Here is a 21992-nt window from a genome sequence, read left to right as displayed (position 1 = left end):
GTTTCCCCTGACATAAACCCTCACATTGGTGCCACAAGAGAGAAGATATGCAGGTTCGCGGAAAAAACGTGTGCCGCTTTGGGATATTGATTAGCAATTGATGCACAGAAATTAAAGTGTTTTTAATTCAGATTATTTTTTTGCAATATGTGATCTAAAGGCTAAGAGTGTCCTAGGCAGTTTATTCAATTGTGGGGTTTGAATAGTGTGAGAAGAAAACATTGGGTAAGAATCATATCGTAGAGCTAGAATTGACTTTGTAGCCTTAACGGGGAAGTAGCCTACACTGGGGTGTACAACGTTCAATTACATCACTTAATCTGCAGTTACTCTGCTATTTATTATTTTACCAATATTATTTACATGTTAACAGTATCTTATTACAATTATTATGTGTCTCACATTTTAGGTAAATGCAATCAATTAGCTTCCAAACTGTAAGTATCAAGTATCAAGCTGTCCAATAACGCAATCTGATGGAATGGCTCATCTTGCACTTTGTAAAAACCCAGAGTGCATTGAGTGAATATTGGAAAAATATCCATCAACATTAGGATAGGAGAATTTGATCCTAAATCTGTGGTTTAGGGTAACTTCTATCTCAAGCTAATTTACATAGCAGACCATTGCTCCCATGAACCAATTGCTGTCCTTTGGGACATGTTCCCTTGTGCTCCAATCAAATCACTCCTCTAACATTAAAATTGAGCAGGGGTTAGCTCCAGAGATCAACACCAATCCTATAATGTGTAAAGTACATATTTTCTTGCCAAACATTTTTTTTTTTTAAGAATACGGCAAAATTTATTAGACATGTTTTCCTGCATCTAAAAAAAACAATGTGAGATTAAAGTCTATGCAGTGTTGAATGAGTCACATGATTCAAGTATATTACAATGTACATATAAAAACAAGTGTGCAGCAGGCAGTGACCCTGGCGTTTGGTTTCTGTATGCGACACCATTTGTGGAACGACGACGTAGCTAAGGGGTTTGTCACCGGCATCTCCCCGGTCCATCACGTCTGACCACCGCTCGGCGTACGCTAGATGTCAGAATTCCTTGACATAAGGGTCAGAGTCAGAAGAGGCTGCGACCCCCCCCCAAAACAGAGTAATAGTTCAGCAGCAGAAACACAAAAAGCACCAGGAAGTCTACATTTGTTCAAAGCAATTTTTTTGTGTGTGAATACATCGAAAAACAACCCCCAAAAAACACTTAGTATTTTTGGCACTACTAGAAAATCTAAAACAAACACAGGAAAAAGATAGCTTTAAATAGCTCAGCCCTGGGTATCTGAAGGGTGTCACAATCGTTAGTATCGATATCAGCATAAGTTTTAGTCTTAAAAAAAGGTTTAGCCCAACTTATTTGAATATTATCACTGGCAGATAACTTCCAGTTTAACAACTTATTCCAATTCAACTGAACAGAAGACAAAAAGTAATAGTTGCCAGTACCAGCTTGCACATTCTCTCCCATGATCCTACCACCAGTGCTGCACTTCGGGTTTGTTTAGTAACGATAGTCAGAAGGCTGTATATCAGCATAGAATTAAAATGGCTCCATTCAGAGGAACACATCAGGATTTAGTCCATTGTTGAATTGGGTTAGATTAACACACGTCATCGTAAATCATCGCCACAGAAATCACTGAAGTCATCATCACATGTTAATGTCTACTCTAAAATGTGACACGCCCCTTCTTGCAGTCATTTACGGTTCGGGTTACAGGAGAAATAATTGGCAGCAGGCAGCGCTACTAGCTACCTCTAATGGTGATGAATAATGCATGGCTGTGATGGCAGAGGTCGTACACCATGGGCTTAATACAACAGGGAGTTTTCATTAGGGCACACCATAGCAAACATTTTTTTCTCTTCATCACACTGAAAATAAGAGGTTCCTATTGGACCAAGTCCAGGTACTCCTGGCTGGTTTCAGACAGTTTACTTCCTGCAGGTGCCTAATGAATACAACCCAGACACATTTGACTGGGAGGAATCGTGCCAGTCTTTACCTACATGACAGGAAGGGGGATGAGTCCACATAATCACCCCAACACAAGCACCTTCTCTGGGGATGACAGAAGAGGGAGAGCCAGCAGCGCGGACGGAGAGTGTATGAGAGACAGAAGGAGAGGAGGAAGGCGTTCAGTATCAGAGTGAAGGAGGGAGGGAAAGAGAAGGAGGGTAGCTCTGTATATAGTCTCTGGTACATTCCTTCTTCGTGGTGTGTTTACTGTAGGTGTGTATACTATATAGGGAAGCCTGCCCACATGATAGTGGCTTAGTGTGGCAGGGGTTACCTGTGTGTGTGGATGTGTCTCGCTGCTCGCTAGCCTAGTCCCAGATCTGTTTGTGACGTATGGCCAACGGACAAAGGGAGTTGGGCTACACGGCACTAAGCAGATGTTTAAAATCAGTGCTGCTCGTGTCTGAAACCTCAGAGGAACTCCCCATTGACGAGGAGACCCCTGACAAAAGGCAATATGGGTCAAATGTATCAAAATAAAATAAAAGATGCTAATAAAATTTAAAAGCTATGTTATTCTTATGGAACTAAAAAGTAACTAATTGCTGTAAACTATCTTGCTTTTGCTGGTTGTAATCAATGGTCAAAATAAGTAAATAGTTATTTGAAACTAGTCGATGGAACAGATCCTCTTGTTAGTAAAGCAAGAGTGGTGGCTTGTGAGTTTTTGCTGTGAGTCAGTCAGTGCATCGTATGGTAGCTGAACATCTCTCAATTTCAATGTACAGTACATGTACTGAATGTCAGTGTATGAATGAGTGTGTGCGCACGCAAGTCCTCTTGGATCTGTACAAGCACGTTAGCGTGTCCATCAGTTTCTTATAGTTTAGTCCGTCTCCCCCAGAAAGCGTCTGTCTCGGTTCAGCCATCTTGGCTCACATAGTCCCCAGGGGTTCTCCGTAGCGGATCTTCTGGCCGGCCTTCAGGTTGAAGGTGAAGTCGTGCGGAGCCTCGAAGAGCAGGACGATGGTGGAGCCCAGGTTGAACTCTCCCAGGTGCTCCCCTTTCCTCATGCTCACGCCCTCCTGGTTGTTGTTAGACAAGTAGCTGAAGTCGTTGTATGAGCCTTTGCTGTAGCGCGGGCTGTTGGTCCGAAGCTCCTGGGGGGGAAAAGTGGGGCCAGTTTAGTAAATATATAATAATGATCATATATTGGTTATAGAGCATAGCTTTATACCCCCACATAAACTCAGTGTCCATCCATGTGATATGGACAAAAAACAAAAAAATGGGGAATTGGAGGACAATAGCTGAATTGGACTAATTCCCATTAGACAATAAGCAGCGCAGCTGAATGAGGTCATGTCCTCCTGTTGTGTTGACTACGCCCAGGTGGAAACAGCTTGTATCGCTGGCCCCCTCACTCATCTCCCCAGTCTTTCTCGCCTCCTTTATCCTCCCTTCCCACCTGTTGAATTGACAAGGAAAACTGTAGGGCCTAATCTCATGACAACTGAATCTGGAATCCTATGACTGGGACCCAAAAACAAAGGAGTTTTTCCTGGTCAGGTCACAATGTCACATGGTGAGGAGAAACTCCTGTATCCATCTACTTCAGATGAAAACAGGAGACGGCAGGCTGCGCCAGCGAGCAGAACATCCCCTTATTGGTCTGCTCTCTGTTGACTGACCCAGGGAGGCAGCCCAGTGGCAAGCGTTGATCCAGAGGACCAAACACATTAGCCTGTCTGCCCCCGAAGCCGAGATCCTATTGACCTACAGTAAGGAAGTGAGAGATGGTGGGCTTTTAAAACGTCCACGTCATCCTAAGCCTCTGCTCTAATCAATGGGAGATCAGTCAGTTTGAACACAGTGAGTGTGGAGATTAAATAGGCCTACCAGTGTGTGTGTGTGTGTGTGTCAGCAGCTTAGGGAAATGGCCTGACGTACAGGTAAGTGAGACAGGAAGCAGAGGGAGCTTAATGGAGTGATAATAAGTGTAACATGGCTCAGAGAGACAAGGGGTCAGAAACCCCGAGTCAGGCTGGTCCACTTTCAGCTTCGTCACACTGACTTTGTACTGTTACGTCCTAATAGGTTAAGCAGGTGACCCTTATCTGTCCTCACAATATCAGAGAAAGAGATCGCCATCAGTAACACATCGAACGCCAGTTTAAAAATGTGTACGTCAACAGTATAGAATTGCGGTGTAAATACATGTTTAAGGAACAATAGTGGGAACACTAACTTTGATCCTCCCATTCAGAACCTCCTCCATGTATGGACAATGCCACGGTCCCTAAATACTATGACGTGGAGTGACATCGATGCTGCACTATGCACCAGCCCGAACAAAATGGATGAATGAGTGGTTATATACTATGACAGCACCAGAACAGGTTCAGACTGGTGAAACATCCAACTTAAGTGGGTTTTATCTCCATCCAACCTTGTCAAAGTAGATGCGTATGGAGCCCACATTGGTGGCTCCTACAGCGGTGAGGGAGAAGAAGCCGTGTGTCCACTCTCCGCTCAGCACCACTCTCTCGTTATGGCAGAACAGTTCTTTGATCCAGCGAGCCACGCCAGGGTTCACTGACATCAGAGAGCCTGGGAGGGACACAGACGGAGCAGGAAGTAAATACACAGGTACACCGACAGATACAAAACCTAATACAAACACTGCAAGCAGCACTATACACCAGTTTATTAGGTACACCCTGTTTACGAAAATGGTTTGCGCCTACAGGCCGTGAATCACGTGGTTGTGGTTTGCTATATAAAGCAGGCAGTCAGGCATCGAGGCATTCAGTTACTGTTCGATTGAACATTATAAAACGTCAAAATTAGTGACCTAAGCGACTCAGGGCGGTATGGTTGTTGGTGTCAGGCGCGCCGGTTCCAGTATCTCGGAAATGGCCAGCCTCCTGGGCTTTTCACTCAACACAGTGTTTAGGGTTTACCGAGAATGGTGAGACAAACAAAACATCCTGTCAGCGGCAGTCCTGTGGGCGAAAACGGCTCGTTGATGAGAGGTCGAAGGAGAAGGCCAAAAATCGTGCCAGCTAACAGATAAATAAATACATTTGATTTGATTTAACAGATGGGCCACAAAGAGGCAAATAACAGCGCAGTACAACAGTTGTTTGCAGAATGGCATCTCTTATTCCAGTAGATGACCACACCGGGTTCCACTCCTATCAGCTAAAAACACAAAGAAGCGGCTCCAGTGGGCACGCCATCACAAACAGGAGGAGTGGAAAAACATTGCCTGGTCTTTCAACTCATGAGTCGCATCTTTCCACAGGGGGCAAACCATTTGGATGCTACAGAAGTTTTTCGAGAAGACCGATTTTCAGGATGCCTCATGATCTGACAAAACACCACTCTAGCTCGCATCTGCAGGAGGGCGATATTGGCAGATTGAGACACAGCCCATGCAAAAAACTACATCTTAAAACCTCCTCAGGATCGGTGTCCCCCCCGCGGGACGGTTGAGCTAACATAGGCTAATGCATGAGGTTGTAAGAAACAAAAAATTATTCCCCAGGACAGAAAGATTAACAAGCTAACTACACTGTCCAATTTACAGTAGCTATTACAGTGAAATAATACATTGCTATTATTTGAGGAGAGTGCACAATTATGAACTTAAAAATGTATGAATTAACCAATTATGCACATTTGGGCAGTCTTGATACAACATTTTGAACGGATACGCAATGGTTCATTGGATCAGTCTTACACTTTGCACATACAAAGCTGTCATTTAGTGGCCAAAGTCTAATTGCGCCTGGGCTGGAATAATACATTATGGCCTCTGCTGCATTTCAAAGATGGTACAAAAAAAATTACAAAAATCTTTTACCAGATCTAATGTGTTATATTCTCCAACATTCATTTTACATTTCCACAAACTTCAAAGTGTTTCCTTTCAAATGGTATCAGAATATGCATATCCTCACTTCAGGTCCTGAGCTGCAGGCAGTTAGATTTGGGTGTCATTTTAGGCAAAAATCCAAAAAAGGGGCAGATCCTTAGAGGTTTTAAATAGACGGATTTTTATGTTTTTTATTATTATGTTAGATTTATGCGTGGCCACGGAAATTGTAGGAGAAGAGCTAAAAAAATAACCACCAGTCAGGAGGATACAGAGGTATGATTAGATATGCAGAAAAACCTACATATATAATTTTTTAAACATAGAATGAAGCGTAATGATTATTGCTCTAGATTGCAGGAAGCCGTTTCGGGTTTTCGAAAAAAGAAGAAAAAAATAAATCCAATTAACCAGCCCCAGCCATCCTCACATACTTTGTGCCTCCACATGTTTTGGGGTGTATGACGCCCCTGATTATGATGTGTGTGTCCTGAACGTCCTGGGATTGTCCTAGCATAGCGGAGTAATTCTGGGGTTTATATAGGGGAATTTCAATGTCAAATGTATGAGCTGGACAGTCCTAACAGCGCACTGACCAGGGAAGTGTCTTCTGTGGGCCACCCTCCAGTCTGTGGGGGAGTGGAAGCAGTGGTAGTCTCCTGGAGCCAGGTACACCACACAGTGGAACAGCTCATTCCCCTCTTTAGTCACCAGCAGGTCCTGGAATGAGCTGGGGTCCTCTTCATCTGGGGAACCCGCACATAATTATGGTCAGCAGACAGGGTGGTAAGGTGCGTCATACAAACCAATCCTAAATCCCTAGCTTCTAAACAAAACAGGATGAGATGTATCTAATTCTGATAGGATGTATAAAAATTATTAGTGGGTATATCAGGTCTACAACACCAGTTATACTGTATTTACCCGCCCAACCCTTTGGGATCAACAAGTCTGAAGGGGATGAAGGTTTAAATTAGGATTAGGTATTACATCCCATTAGACCGGGGTGGGGGTGAAGGGAAGAGCTTCTCACTTGATGGCTTGATGGTGCAGTTGATGGCCTCAGCCCAGGTGTGGGGTCCCAGGAAGGTCTCCAAAGAGTAGGTGACACCTTTGACTTGCTCCACCTCACAGTTCCGCACACGCCCAAAGTGCAGGATCTTCCCATCTGCTGGGCTGATCTGGAAGAAAAAAGAAAAAAAAAGACTGACATTTACGGCTTAAGCCAGGGATCTACTCCTCTATGTCTAGAATATACAGTACCTTCCTCTGTGTCTAGAATATACAGTACCTTCCTCTGTGTCTAGAATATACAGTACCTTCCTCTGTGTCTAGAATCTTCCTCTGTGTCTAGAATAGAATATACAGTACCTTCCTCTGTGTCTAGAATATACAGTACCTTCCTCTGTGTCTAGAATATACAGTACCTTCCTCTGTGTCTAGAATATACAGTACCTTCCTCTGTGTCTAGAATATACAGTACCTTCCTCTGTGTCTAGAATATACAGTACCTTCCTCTGTGTCTAGAATATACAGTACCTTCCTCTGTGTCTAGAATATACAGTACCTTCCTCTGTGTCTAGAATATACAGTACCTTCCTCTGTGTCTAGAATATACAGTACCTTCCTCTGTGTCTAGAATATACAGTACCTTCCTCTGTGTCTAGAATATACAGTACCTTCCTCTATGTCTAGAATATACAGTACCTTCCTCTATGTCTAGAATATACAGTACCTTCCTCTATGTCTAGAATATACAGTACCTTCCTCTATGTCTAGAATATACAGTACCTTCCTCTATGTCTAGAATATACAGTACCTTCCTCTAAGTCTAGAATATACAGTACCTGTCTAGAATATACAGTACCTTCCTCTGTGTCTAGAATATACAGTACTAGAATATACAGTACCTTCCTCTGTGTCTAGAATATACAGTACCTTCCTCTGTGTCTAGAATATACAGTACCTTCCTCTGTGTCTAGAATATACAGTACCTTCCTCTATGTGTGTCTAGAATATACAGTACCTTCCTCTGTGTCTAGAATATACAGTACCTTCCTCTGTGTCTAAAATATACAGTACCTTCCTCTATGTCTAGAATATACAGTACCTTCCTCTATGTCTAGAATATACAGTACCTTCCTCTATGTCTAGAATATACAGTACCTTCCTCTATGTCTAGAATATACAGTACCTTCCTCTATGTCTAGAATATACAGTACCTTCCTCTATGTCTAGAATATACAGTACCTTCCTCTATGTCTAGAATTCAGTACCTTCCTCTATGTCTAGAATATACAGTACCTTCCTCTATGTCTAGAATATACAGTACCTTCCTCTATGTCTAGAATATACAGTACCTTCCTCTATGTCTAGAATATACAGTACCTTCCTCTGTGTCTAGAATATACAGTACCTTCCTCTGTGTCTAGAATATACAGTACCTTCCTCTGTGTCTAGAATATACAGTACCTTCCTCTGTGTCTAGAATATACAGTACCTTCCTCTGTGTCTAGAATATACAGTACCTTCCTCTGTGTCTAGAATATACAGTACCTTCCTCTGTGTCTAGAATATACAGTACCTTCCTCTGTGTCTAGAATATACAGTACCTTCCTCTGTGTCTAGAATATACAGTACCTTCCTCTATGTCTAGAATATACAGTACCTTCCTCTGTGTCTAGAATATACAGTACCTTCCTCTGTGTCTAGAATATACAGTACCTTCCTCTGTGTCTAGAATATACAGTACCTTCCTCTATGTCTAGAATATACAGTACCTTCCTCTATGTCTAGAATATACAGTACCTTCAGAAAGTACTCCTACCCCTGGACTTATTTCACATTTTGTTGAGTAACCGCTTGAATTCAAAATGGATTAAATATCGCTTCTCACTCATCTACACACACACCTCATAATGACAAAGTGGAAACATGTTTTGAGAAATGTTCGCAAATGTATTGAAAATGAAATACAGAGATCTCATTTACATAAGTATTCACACCCTGGCATCAATACATATTAGAATCACCTTTGGCAGCAATTAATTAAAGCTGTGCACATTTCTGGGTAAGTCTCTAAAAACATTGCTCAAATGGAGTGTACAATATTAGCACATTTTAAATTCTTCAACCTCGGTCAAGTTGGTTGTTGATTATTGCGAGACAGCCATTTAAGTCTTGGCATAGATTCTCAAGCCGATTTAAGTCAAAACTGTAACTAAGCCACTCAGGAACATTCAACGTCATCTTGATAAGCTCGTCAGCTGTATATTTGGCCTTGTGTTTTAGGTTATAATCCTGCTGAAAGGTGAATGGGTCTACCAGTGTCTGTTGGAAAACAGACAACCAGGTTTTCCTCTATGACTGTGCCTGAGCTTAGCTCTATTCCATTTATTTTTATAAAAATACAAACAGCTTTGTCCTTGGACAAGCATACCTATAACATGATGCAGCCACCACCATACTTGAAAATATGAAGAACGGTACTCAGTGATGTGTTGGATTTGCCCCAAACATAAAGCTTTGTATTCAGGACATGAAGTTAATTTCTTTACTACATTGTTTGCAGTTTTACTTTAGTACCTTATTGCAAAAAGGATGCATGTTTACACTCGGTCATTTAGGTTAGTATTGTGGAGTAACCACAATGTTGTTGTGCCATCAGTTTTCTATCATAGCCATTAAACTAACTGTTTTAAAACCACCATTGGCCTCATGGTGAAATCCCTAAACAGTTTCCTTCCTCTCCGGCAACTGAGTTAGGAAGGACGCCTGTATCTTTGTAGTGACTGGTTGTATTGATACACTATCCAAAGTGTAATGAATAACTTCACCATACTCAAAGGGATATTGAATGTCTGTTGATTTTTTTTACCAATCTACAAAATAGGTGTCCTCCATTGGAAAAACTCCCTGTAAAACGCCATGTAGACAAATCTGTGTTTGAAATGTACTGCTCAAGTGAGGGACCTTACAGATTACCTCATCTCTGTACCCCACATATCGGTTATCATAAAAAAATGATACTTATTGCACATACGGAGTCCATGCAACTTGTGACCTAAGCACATTTTTTACTCCTGAACTTAGACTTTCCATAACAAAGTTGAATATTACTGACAAGACCATTCAGCTTTTAATTTTTTATTAATTTGTTAACATTTCTAAAAACCTAATTCCACTTCCACATTATGGGGTATTGTGTGTAGGCCAGTAACACAAAATAAAAATTAAATCCATTTTAAATTCAGGCTGTAATACCATTTTTTGGGGAGAAAGTCAGGGGGTGTGAATACGCCACCTTTACGCCACCTTTCACACCAAGACGTTTGTCAGTCAACTTTACCGCCAAATGTTTCCGCATTTTCTTTATACATCTGCCGGTAACAAAGCCTGTACTTTTACTTCCAGAAACCGACCTAGTCACGATTGCGGTAGCGTATTTAAAAGTCCTGTTGGGAGTTCGAAAAAGAAAGTGCGAGAATGTGATCACGTCCAACGTGGATCAGTAAAGAATCTCTGATATCATCCTACAGAGGTTAATCCAGGGCAGAACATTTCCTAACCTGGATATAGCAGATAATGCTTCTATAGCAAAAAATAAATGTGAAATAAAATGTTATGACAGCGGTTCCACACATTCTAAATATTTTCTATTTTATTCTGTTATATTCCATTATATTAAATCTTACTATAAAATATAGGCCCTGTGTGTTGACTGTGATCAGGGCAGGGGAAAGTAGGAAAAGTGTGTCCCTTGTCTGTTTAATTAACAAAATAAGAACTATTGATTTAATTTGCCTTGCACAGCTATGGGTTGAACAGACCACTAACATTACACTCAAAATATGCTATTCTATTGAAAATAACATGTTATTAGTCTCGTCTTAGGACCTGTATAAACACATTTCTACATTTGTCTATCCACCTCATAATTACCAGAACATCTGACAATGTTGTGAGTAGCCAACTTTTTATTCACCGTAAAAGTAAATTACAAATCATTATTTACAACTATAAACTGGGTGGTTCGAGCCCTGAATGCTGATTGGCTGACAGCCGTGGTATATCAGACCGTATACCACAGGTATGACGAAACGTATTTTTACTGCTCTAATTACATTGGTAACCAGTTTGTAACAGCAATAAAGCACCTCGGGGTTTGTGGTATATGGCCAATACGCCACGGCTAAGGGTTGTATATAAACACTCATTTTGTACAGCGTCACATCCATAACGGCCAATTTTCCTCTAAAGTACGACAATTTTTATATTTTCATCATTGTTGTTGTTTTTGTGTGTAGCCATGCCTTACTATCAAAGTGGCTATTAATATTTAACCCTAAGACTGAGATTCAGACCTCCGAAAAATGCCTGTCCAAGTCTACACGATGTGTTTACAATACTGCGTCGCTAATAAGGCATTATTTGTTCCACCGAATGGGAGCATTTGAAATAAGATCAAGCTCAAACGAGAAGGATAATTTTTTTTTTTTTTTTTTAAATATGCATTCATTATCAATATTCTTAGCAATGATTTAGAAATCCATGTAAGTATTAGCTAGGTAGCCACTTGTTCTCAAATTGAAATCCAACTTCAGTTCATAGAAATAAAGCTAGATAACAAACCCCAGGCTAACGTAATAAGCAGCTAGCTAGCTTCATCTGGCTAGTGCGGCTTGACCGGACCGGGTTATGTGTTGTGGAGCTAGCCACAATAAGGAATAGCCACAATAAGGAATAGCCACAATAGTGGAATTCGTGGTTCGCCTTCAAACAATCCGCAAAAAAAGTCCCTCTATGAGTGGTGCAAATGGTTACAATTAGCGAAACCATGCCATATTTAGACTAGATAATGTTAAAAACAACATTGGAGTGTAGAGCAATGAAATTAGGTATCAGTCTACTTGGTGACACCCACAGAACATAACTGAAGAGTTCACACAAATATTAGCATCTTAGCTCCTATTGCGGGAGTTTGACTGTGGGAAGTGAAATGGGGTATCAGTCTCCTCAGTACCCAAGTCCTCCACGGAGTTCAGACTCCAAAACATCCACGTTGTATTGTTTTTCTTCTGGAATAGTGTTCAAACCAAATAGCAGGTTGACTGGTATAATAGACGTTGCTTATTTCACAGTGGTTTTAGAGTCACGCACTAAGAGCTACGATGCTAATGTTCTGGATGTCACGGAGCACACTGATACCCCATTGATCCACAATCCATAGGCTGTACAGTGAAATAAGTACGCGCCCCCAATGCAATTCTCAAGTCAAACAATGTGATTTTGGTCAAATTAACAAAGTCTCTGATGAATTTATACAACATTCGAACATCGTTGAGCCTGATCTATTACATTATGGCATGATTACACTATTTGTATCACTTTCAATTAGAGACATATTTTGAAGGTGAACCGCAAATTCCACTGTTGTCTCTACTCCTTATTGTGGCCAGCTTCACATAGGTGGGTCTAAAACCTACACTGGAGTTGCTTACCAAGAAGTCAGGGAAAGTTCCTGAGTGGCTGAGTTACAGTTTTGACTTAAATCTACTTGAAAATCAAATGGCAAGACCTGAAAATGGTTTTCTAGCAATGATCAACAACGACGACATAGCTTGAAGAATTCTGAACGTGCAAATGTTGCACAATCCAGGTGTGGTAAAGCTCTTAGAGACTCACCCAGCAAGACATGCAGCTGTAGTCGCTGCCAAAGGTGCTTCTACAAAGTACTTATTCAGGGGTTGAATACTTATGTAAATTAGACATCTCTGCATTTAATTTTCAATACATTTGCTAACATGTTTTCACACTGTCATTATGGGGTAGTGTGTGTAGATGAGTGAGAGAATTTAGTTAAAAATCCATTTTGAATTCAGGCTGTAACACAAAATGTGGAATACGTCAAGAGGTATGAATACTTTGAAGGCACAGTACACACGGACGCATATACACACACACTCACCACGCAGTGCGAGTTGCACACGGGCCGGACAGCCGGTTTGAGTTTCCGTCTAAAGAACTCTCCCAGGTTCCTGTACTGAATTAGGTCTTCCACAGCCGCCTCCTGCATGTTGACGCCAAACGTCCAGATATACAGACTGTAGACTGGCTTTCTCAGCCAGGTGGGTAGTTCCACCTGGTTCAGGCGACCCCAGGCCCGAGACAGCAGCCGTGTTGGGATGGTCTTGTACAGAGCAACCTGGGCCAGGGAGGGAGAGATTGGGTTAGCCTACACATAGTTAAACGGCATGCTCTCACATTGGCTGCACCCTGGCTTATCCCAGATCGGTTTGTGCTGTCTGGCCAACTCTCTATGCTCATTGTTACACCAAACAACCATAGGAGTTGGCAAGACTACACAAACAGATGAGACAGGGCTACTACTTCTCTACTGGGTGAACTGTAACGGGAGAAGCTAGAACCATGGCAGACGAGGCTATAACGTTGACTAGATCACTAAGCTTAAGGCAAGGCGCCATCTCAACTCTGAAAAGAGCATTTAAAGTCAACTGCATCAAGGCCATATGCAGGATAGGTAGCAAGCGAGAGTTGACCGTGTTTTAACACGGCTGAATAGATTGACATTTTGCACTCCTGAAGTACGGTCTTCGTTTACAGGTGCATTGTAGAAGCCAAACGTGAACAATCAGAACTAAACTTGGGTAACTTTAAGAAGAATACTTTAAGGACAGCTTTTTTCCATCTTCATAACATTGCAAAAATCAGAAACTTTCTGTCCAAAAATGATACATTTTTCTGCATCTATGCTTTTGTCACTTCTAGATTAGACTACTGCAATGCTCTACTTTCCGGCTAAAGCACTAAATTAACTTCAGTTAGTGTTAAACACAGTTGCTAGAATCTTGACAAGAACCCAAAAAATGTGATCATATTACTCCAGTGCTAGTCTCTCCACACTGGCTTCCTGTTAAGGCTAGGGCTGATTAAGGTTTTACTGCTAACCTACAAAGCGTTACATGGGCTTGCTCCTACCCATCTTTCCGATTGGGTCCTGTAGTACATACCTACACGTACGCGACGGTCACAAGACGCAGGCCTCCTTACTGTCCCTAGAATTTCTAAGGAAACAGCTGGAGGCAGGGCTTTCTCCTATAGAGCTCATTTTTTATGGAATGGTCTGCCTATCCATGTGAGAGATCAACCTTTATGTCTTTATTGAAGACTCATCTCTTCAGTAGGGCCTATGATTGAGGGTAGTCTGGCCCAGGGGTGTGAAGGTGAACGGAAAGGCACCGGAGCGACGAACCGCCCATGCCATCTCTGCCTGGCCGGTTCCCCTCTCCACTGTGATTATCTGCCTCTAACCCTATTAAGGGGGCTGAGTCACTGGCTTACTGGTGCCCTCCCATGCCGTCCCTAGGAGTGGTGCGTCACTTGAGTGGGTTGAGTCACTGATGTGATCTTCCTGTCCAGGTTGGCACCCCCTCGGGTTCGTGCCGCGGGGGAGGTCTTCGTGGGCTTACTCAACCTTGTCTCAGGGTATTAGGTTGGTGGTTCAAGATATCCCTCTGGTGGTGTGGGGGCTGTGCCTTGGCAAAGTGGTTGGGGTTATATCCGGCCTCTTTGGCCCTGTCCAGGGGTATCGTCGGACAGGGACACAGTGTCTCCCGACCCCTCCTGTCTCAGCCTATTTATGCTGCAATAGTTTGTGTGTCGGGGGGCTATAGTCAGTCTGTTATATCTGGAGTATTTCTCATGATTTATCCTGTGACCTTTGTGAATTTAAGTATGCTCCCTCTCACTCTTTCCTCCCTATCACTCTCTTTCCTCCCTCTCAGAGGACCACGCCTCAGGACTAACTGGCCTAATGACTCCTTGCTGTCCCCAGTCCACCTGGTCATGCTTCTGCTCCAGTTTCAACTGTTCTGGAAGTGGCTATGGAACCCTGACCTACTCACGTCCAGTGCTACCTTGTCCTTGACCTGCTGTTTTGGACTCTCTACCACACCTGCGGTCTCTAACTCTGAATGATCGGCTATGAAAAGCCAACTGACATTTACACCTGTTGCACCCTCTACAACCACTGTGATTACCATTATTATCTGACCCTGATGGTCATCTGTGAAGGTTTGAACATCTTGGCCATGTTCTGTTATAATCTCCACCGGGCACAGGCAGAAGAGGACTGGCCACCCCTCATAGCCTGGTTCCTCTAAGGTTTCTTCCTACGTTTCAGCCTTTCTAGGGAGTTTTTCCTAACCACCGTGCTTCTACATCCTGCATTGCTTGGTGTTTGGGGTTTTAGGCTGGGTTTCTGTACAGCACTTTGTGACATCGGCTGATGTAAAAAGGGCTTCATAAATAAATTATTGAATTCTAATTGGTTAACTGTGCACTTTAGGGATCAGCCGCCTGGGGATCTTCCCCACCCCTTATCCCTGCCGAACAGCTGAAGCCCTTAATGATATTCCATCTCAAATCCAGCGCGGCTACGAATGGACCGTCGGCACAGTAAAAAAATACATTGAAATAGCCATTTCTTTACGTGGTCTCAGATGTGAGGTCAGGGTAATACACGTAGAAATCAGATTTAAAATAGACCTGCAATAGAATAGGAGTTTAACAGGTAGGTAGGAGGGTCTCAAAAAGCCATGTGACCCCAGGATTACAAACCTTAAAGCTGATCAGAGTTCAGACTGTAAAACAGAAATACAGTGGAGAAATACTGGAGCTTATTTTGGTGCTTAACATTGCCAATAGAAATATAATGTATAGATCAAACTGACAAACCGATTCAATGTGCACAATAGAGAGAAGCATGTCTGTCTACAACATTTCAATGCAAATTCTCTGGAACTTTGCGCACCCTCCTGAATTTAAGCCAAACCGGTGCTGCATGCGGAGTCTGGAACCGCCCACATAACTCACTAGGCAGTAAGGTCCTGTAGCTCCAGAGATGATCACAGAGCTTGTCCAAACTGCAGGAAATAGATCAGCTGAGGATATGGGTGGCAGATAAGTTCTCTCCCCATGATTAAGTATCCACTTTGATTAATAGGTCAAGGGAGGCGGAATAGATCAACATTTCATTAATAACATTCAATGCTTATTGGCTGATGGTCAGGTGGGAAACAGCATCCATTGAAACTTAGGCCACTCACTCGCCCCTTTGCCGCGACAGTGTGACCGAGCACAGCAGGAGAAGAAAACAAAGCATTCCTCCCGTTATTGTGTGGATCCCACAAAGGGCCTTTGATAGGCGTTACTATAGAGCCTGGGCCGAGATCAGAGCTCTGCAGGTCCATATGGGTCCGGCCATCTGTGACGGGGGGCACCTCACACATCAGTGGCTCTCTAACAGAGCACTTCTAGCCAAGAAAACCTGGTGCCACGACGCAGGGGAATCAAACTGTTTGGTAGGAACTGTAATGAACACAGGGGTTTATTAAAGTGGATTTAAAGTGCTTTTTCAAGTGTTCCAGCTGCGATTTACTTTGTTTGGGAGGAACTGGTGTCCTAACTCAACTAGTATTATAGGACTTGGTACCTCTGGATGCTGAGATTGACACTCTCTCACACACACACACAGGAGAAAAACGCTGTAGTAGCGCGTTAGTAGGGAAGTACTCACCCTGCTTGTTGGTCTCCAGCCGACCTTGGCCAGGGGCTTGAGTGCACCGAAGGTCAGGAAGTAGTAGAGGAAGCTGAGCGGCCATGAGCGCAGCCGCAAGACGGGCCGGGACATGCAGCTCAACTGGCCAAGACGACGCCGCAAGGCCAACTGAGGGAACTGCAACCTGCGCAACCATACAAAGCCCTGGGTTGACACAGGTATGGCAGTGTACACACAAACAGAGTCTCCGACTCACAAAACACAGGCAGGGCAGAGACTCACATTCACAGACGCCCACAAAGTCTCTCACCCACACACACCCACAAAGCACATGAAAAATGACAGAATGCAATGAAAAATGACAGAATGCACACGCGTGTCCACGCAAAGACGTGGGTAAATACACGTATAACGGAAACTAAAACGACAACAAAGCACAAACAGAAATAGTTGACAGATGATGCCCTCTTACGTTACACTGTTCAAACACAGCACATTCCTATCGGCAAATAGGCTACTGAGACGTCACACGTTCTGACTGCACAACCTACCCCAAATCTCCTCAACCACGCAGATGATAGTCTTCCACGGTCTCTCATCTAAACCCCCACGTGGTTAGTTTCCAAAAAAATTAATATTTCATACAGAATCCACTCTACTCTTCAGGCTGCTTTTAGTCAAGTCAAATGTCTCTCCTTAAAATATCCTCATTCTAACTCCCATCCATCCAGATCTCTCAATATGCCATGTAAAAATATGCATCACTTTATTCGCTTAGCCTTAAGCGATAAACGCGGAGAGGGATTTTAAATGACAAACTCTGTGCTCGAAGTGTGTGGGTGGTAAACACACAGCTAAAAATGCATAGAAAACAGCATATCCACCCAACAGTCAAATCCATAATCTGTCCATGACCATGCCTGGCCGCACTGCATACGTCTATTAAAATAGGCTTCAGTGGTGCTCGTGTTGTCCTGACTCTGTACAATGGGAACAACTAGGGCAGCAGTGGTGCAGCGGTGGACTGGACTCTAAGGGGGAGACCAATGTTCTCAACAAGGGACATCCAACACACACAAAATGTACAACACCAAAGGCTTTTAGATGGGATATGGGGGGGGGGGGGGTATAGCTAGTTCTCAGCCAAGTGACACATGGGGGTGCTGCAGCCGTAGCTCTGCAAAATCCAGACTTGTGAAAAGAAAGTGAGCGAGTCCAGAGAGAAGAGGTGGTATAACACAGGCTAGCTGTATAGCCTCAGTGGGGCTATCTATAGGCCTAAAGAGGACCCGTCTCCACTAATCAGGATCAAGGCAAAGTGTGAGGCCATGCCATGCATGGTTTAGCCACTGACACCCTAACGGTCAGTCAGCAGCACCTTAACGCCACAATCACTGGCATACAGTAGGTTGCATGGGTCGTCTCCTGTGGCGTCTATATTAATCCCTGTGTTATTATAGACCCGTTTGGCCTCTGCGTTGAATCGGATCAATTGAATGGTGCTTCACAGGCTGGTGTTGATGCCCCCTTTGTGAAACTGCTGCTAGTGCTGAGTGATCGTCTCCCAGCCGTTCAGACAACACTGCCCATATTGTTCCACTATCTGAATACACATGTATCGGAGGATGGCCTATAGACCTGGAGCAGCATGTGGAGCTGTGAGGTTCAGTGGGTCCGCACAGAGAAGCCGCACACCCCACCACATTTTACTGTGTAATTTCTCAAGGGTTTGATGACCACAGCACGGCAGTCATGAAAGAAAAGGCTATCGTTAAACACATCTGAATGATCCACAGCGATTTAAGATCGCCCCATTCTGGAAAACTGGAATGAAATTCCTGATTCATCAGGGAAAATCTCATCTCTGATTACTTTGGCTCCATGGTAGCTGGATACGGGGTTACTTCCACTGAGGCACACTGCTGTATGGTGCCTAGTGTACTGGAGATAGCGACTGCTCTCCTCATAGTCACCGCTGGCTGGCCTAGTTTGGACTGCAGAGCGTTAGACTGGGCCACTCATCCTCTCTAAGCTCTAAAAACAGGAAAGCAAGGTTTACTACAGAGCCTGGCTGGGTACACAGCCTATAATTAGGTTCTAGCTAATGGCGCCAATATAGATTTAGGGCAATTCCACAATAACGGAATTGCACGGAGACTCAGATTTCTCACTTTAAAAAAATGTATGCCAAACAAATACCATTGATTTTTAAAAAGTTTCACAAAACCATACAACTCTATGCACAATGACTACTTTTAACAATTTATACAACATTTTACAAAAACATTTTTAAAAAACTTAAAAAATTATATGTCCACGGTTTCCAATAACTGCTCCAAATTAACATTCAAAAGATAAAATGACAAAAGAATGGGGTGTCAGCTATGACATGACACATTGAATTCAATGAACTACAGTTGATTTTACCTTTGTTTAACTAGGCAAGTCAGTTAAGAACAAATTCTTATTTTGAACTACAGTGAACTACAGTAAGTGAAGAGGATTTACACCCGGCAACAGAAATGGCTCCCTGATCTGTACTACACAGAAATGCATAATTATGGATAGGAATTTAACTCTTTATAGAGATGTATACTAAATAGGGACAAAAGAAAGGTAGAAATGTGCAATATCCATTGCATATTAAGATATTATTCCACACACTGGCTTTTATTTTAATGAGCCCCCCCCCCCCCCCCCCCCAGACACCGACCTACATGTTTCACAAGTTAAACATCTAAGTACATCAGAGTATAGTTCAGTACAACTCTAGTGTGCTCTACTGAACTTTTAAATACAGTATTGTACTCTACGCTGCTTTTCCTTACTGTATTGTACTGTCCAAACTTGTGAACCAAACTGTGGTGTGACTATGATTTTCCATTGTAGCCAATTCAATTCAATTGCAAATCCGTTACCGTTTTTTCTGAAATTCCTTGAAGATTTGGTCATGGAATTTAGAGTTCACTTAATTCATCAACAAAATTGATATCAGTAAAAACACCAAGTAATTGACAGAACTTCCTTCACTTGTTACTTCTGTATACTTCTGGAAACGTTCATTATCCTCCCACATGAGGAAGAGAAATTAGAAAATATCTTAAAGACACACTACACACACAAACGTATGTGGACACCCCTTAAAATGTGTGGATTCAGCTACACTCGTTGCTGACAGGTGTATAAAAATTGAGCACACCGCCATGCAATCTCCATAAACAAACATTGTCAGTAGAACAGCCTTACTGAAAAGCTCACTGACATTAAAGCGTGGCACTGTAACAGTTCTGCCCTGGTCAACTGTAACTGTTGTTATTGTGAAGTGGAAATGTCTAGGAGTAACAACGGCTCAGCAACGAGGTGGTAGGCCACACAAGTTCACAGAACGGGGCTGCCGAATGCTGAAGCGTGTAGAAAAAGTCTGTCCTCGGTTGCAAGACACTACCGAATTCCAAACTGCCTCTGGAAGCACTGTTCGTCGGGAGCTTCATGAAATGGGTTTCCATGGCCGAGCAGCCGAACAAAAGCCTAAGATCCCCATGCGCAATGCCAAGCGTCCGCTGGGGTGGTGTAAAACTCGCCGCCATTGAACTCTTGAACAGTGGAAACACGTTCTCTGGAGTTATGAATCACGCTTCACCATCAGCCGTATTCATTGATCTGGCCAAGGCTTTCGACTCTGTCAATCACCACATCCTCATCGGCAGACTCGACAGCCTTGGTTTCTCAAATGATTGCCTCGCCTGGTTCACCAACTACTTCTCTGATAGAGTTCAGTGTGTCAAATCGGAGGGTCTGCTGTCTGGACCTCTGGCAGTCTCTATGGGGGTGCCACAGGGTTCAATTCTTGGACCGAATCTCTTCTCTGTATACATCAATGAGGTCGCTCTTGCTGCTGGTGAGTCTCTGATCCACCTCTACGCAGACACCATTCTGTATACTTCCGGCCCTTCTTTGGACACTGTGTTAACAACCCTCCAGGCAAGCTTCAATGCCATACAACTCTCCTTCCGTGGCCTCCAATTGCTCTTAAATACAAGTAAAACTAAATGCATGCTCTTCAACCGATCGCTACCTGCACCTACCCGCCTGTCCAACATCACTACTCTGGACGGCTCTGACTTAGAATACGTGGACAACTACAAATACTTAGGTGTCTGGTTAGACTGTAAACTCTCCTTCCAGACCCATATCAAACATCTCCAATCCAAAGTTAAATCTAGAATTGGCTTCCTATTTCGCAACAAAGCATCCTCACTCATGCTGCCAAACATACCCTTGTAAAACTGACCATCCTACCAATCCTCGACTTTGGCAATGTCATTTACAAAATAGCCTCCAATACCCTACTCAACAAATTGGATGCAGTCTATCACAGTGCAATCCGTTTTGTCACCAAAGCCCCATATACTACCCACCATTGCGACCTGTATGCTCTCGTTGGCTGGCCCTCGCTTCATACTCGTCGCCAAACCCACTGGCTCCATGTCATCTACAAGACCCTGCTAGGTAAAGTCCCCCCTTATCTCAGCTCGCTGGTCACCATAGCATCTCCCACCTGTAGCACACGCTCCAGCAGGTATATCTCTCTAGTCACCCCCAAAACCAATTCTTTCTTTGGCCGCCTCTCCTTCCAGTTCTCTGCTGCCAATGACTGGAACGAACTACAAAAATCTCTGAAACTGGAAACACTTATCTCCCTCACTAGCTTTAAGCACCAACTGTCAGAGCAGCTCACAGATTACTGCACCTGTACATAGCCCACCTATAATTTAGCCCAAACAACTACCTCTTTCCCAACTGTATTTAATTAATTAATTTATTTTGCTCCTTTGCACCCCATTATTTTTATTTCTACTTTGCACATTCTTCCATTGCAAAACTACCATTCCAGTGTTTTACTTGCTATATTGTATTTACTTTGCCACCATGGCCTTTTTTGCCTTTACCTCCCTTCTCACCTCATTTGCTCACATTGTATATAGACTTGTTTATACTGTATTATTGACTGTATGTTTGTTTTTACTCCATGTGTAACTCTGTGTCGTTGTATGTGTCGAACTGCTTTGCTTTATCTTGGCCAGGTCGCAATTGTAAATGAGAACTTGTTCTCAACTTGCCTACCTGGTTAAATAAAGGTAAAATAAAAATAAAATAAATCGGGCTGTCAGACGGACGAATCTGGGTTTGGCGAATGCCAGGTGAACGCTACCTGCCCGAATGCACAGTGCCAACTGTAAAGTTTGGTGGATGAGGAATAATGGTCTGGGGCTGTTTTTCCACAGTTAGGGTTAGGGCCCTTAGTTCCAGTGAAGGGAAATCTTAATGCTACAGCATACAATGACATTCTGGACAATTCTGTGCTTCCAACTTTGTGGCAACAGTTTGGGGAAGGCCTTTTCTGTTTCAGCATGACAATGCCCTTGTGAACAAAGCGAGGACAAAAATATAAATGGTTTGATGAGATCGGTGTGGAAGAACTAGACTGGCCTACACAAAGCCCTTACCTCAATCCCATTGAACACCTTTGGGATGAATTGGAACGCCAACTGCGAACCAG

General features: G+C 43.1%; 1 protein-coding gene across 5 annotated transcripts in view; it reads right to left on the bottom strand.

Moving 5' to 3' along the window:
- Positions 1 to 750: 750 nt before the first annotated feature.
- LOC115147163 (phosphatidylserine decarboxylase proenzyme, mitochondrial-like) overlaps positions 751 to 21992 on the bottom strand; it is a 45195-nt gene continuing 23953 nt past the window's right edge. For 3 of the 5 annotated variants that reach the window (XM_029689228.2, XM_029689229.2, XM_029689225.2), the window contains exons 2-7: positions 16451 to 16616; positions 12821 to 13057; positions 6887 to 7034; positions 6450 to 6599; positions 4423 to 4583; positions 751 to 3133 (exon numbers count right to left, since the gene is read on the bottom strand). In XM_029689228.2, coding sequence (XP_029545088.1) covers positions 2909 to 3133; positions 4423 to 4583; positions 6450 to 6599; positions 6887 to 7034; positions 12821 to 13057; positions 16451 to 16616 — 1087 coding nt within the window. In that variant the 3' untranslated portion in view covers positions 751 to 2908. The remainder of the gene's footprint in view (positions 3134 to 4422; positions 4584 to 6449; positions 6600 to 6886; positions 7035 to 12820; positions 13058 to 16450; positions 16617 to 21992) is intronic. The other 2 variants (XM_029689226.2, XM_029689227.2) reach the window with 1 other exon arrangement.

This window comes from Oncorhynchus nerka, linkage group LG19 (genome assembly GCF_034236695.1).
Source record: "Oncorhynchus nerka isolate Pitt River linkage group LG19, Oner_Uvic_2.0, whole genome shotgun sequence".
Taxonomy (NCBI): Eukaryota; Metazoa; Chordata; class Actinopteri; order Salmoniformes; family Salmonidae; genus Oncorhynchus; species Oncorhynchus nerka.
This window is presented reverse-complemented; position numbering and strand designations above follow the sequence as displayed.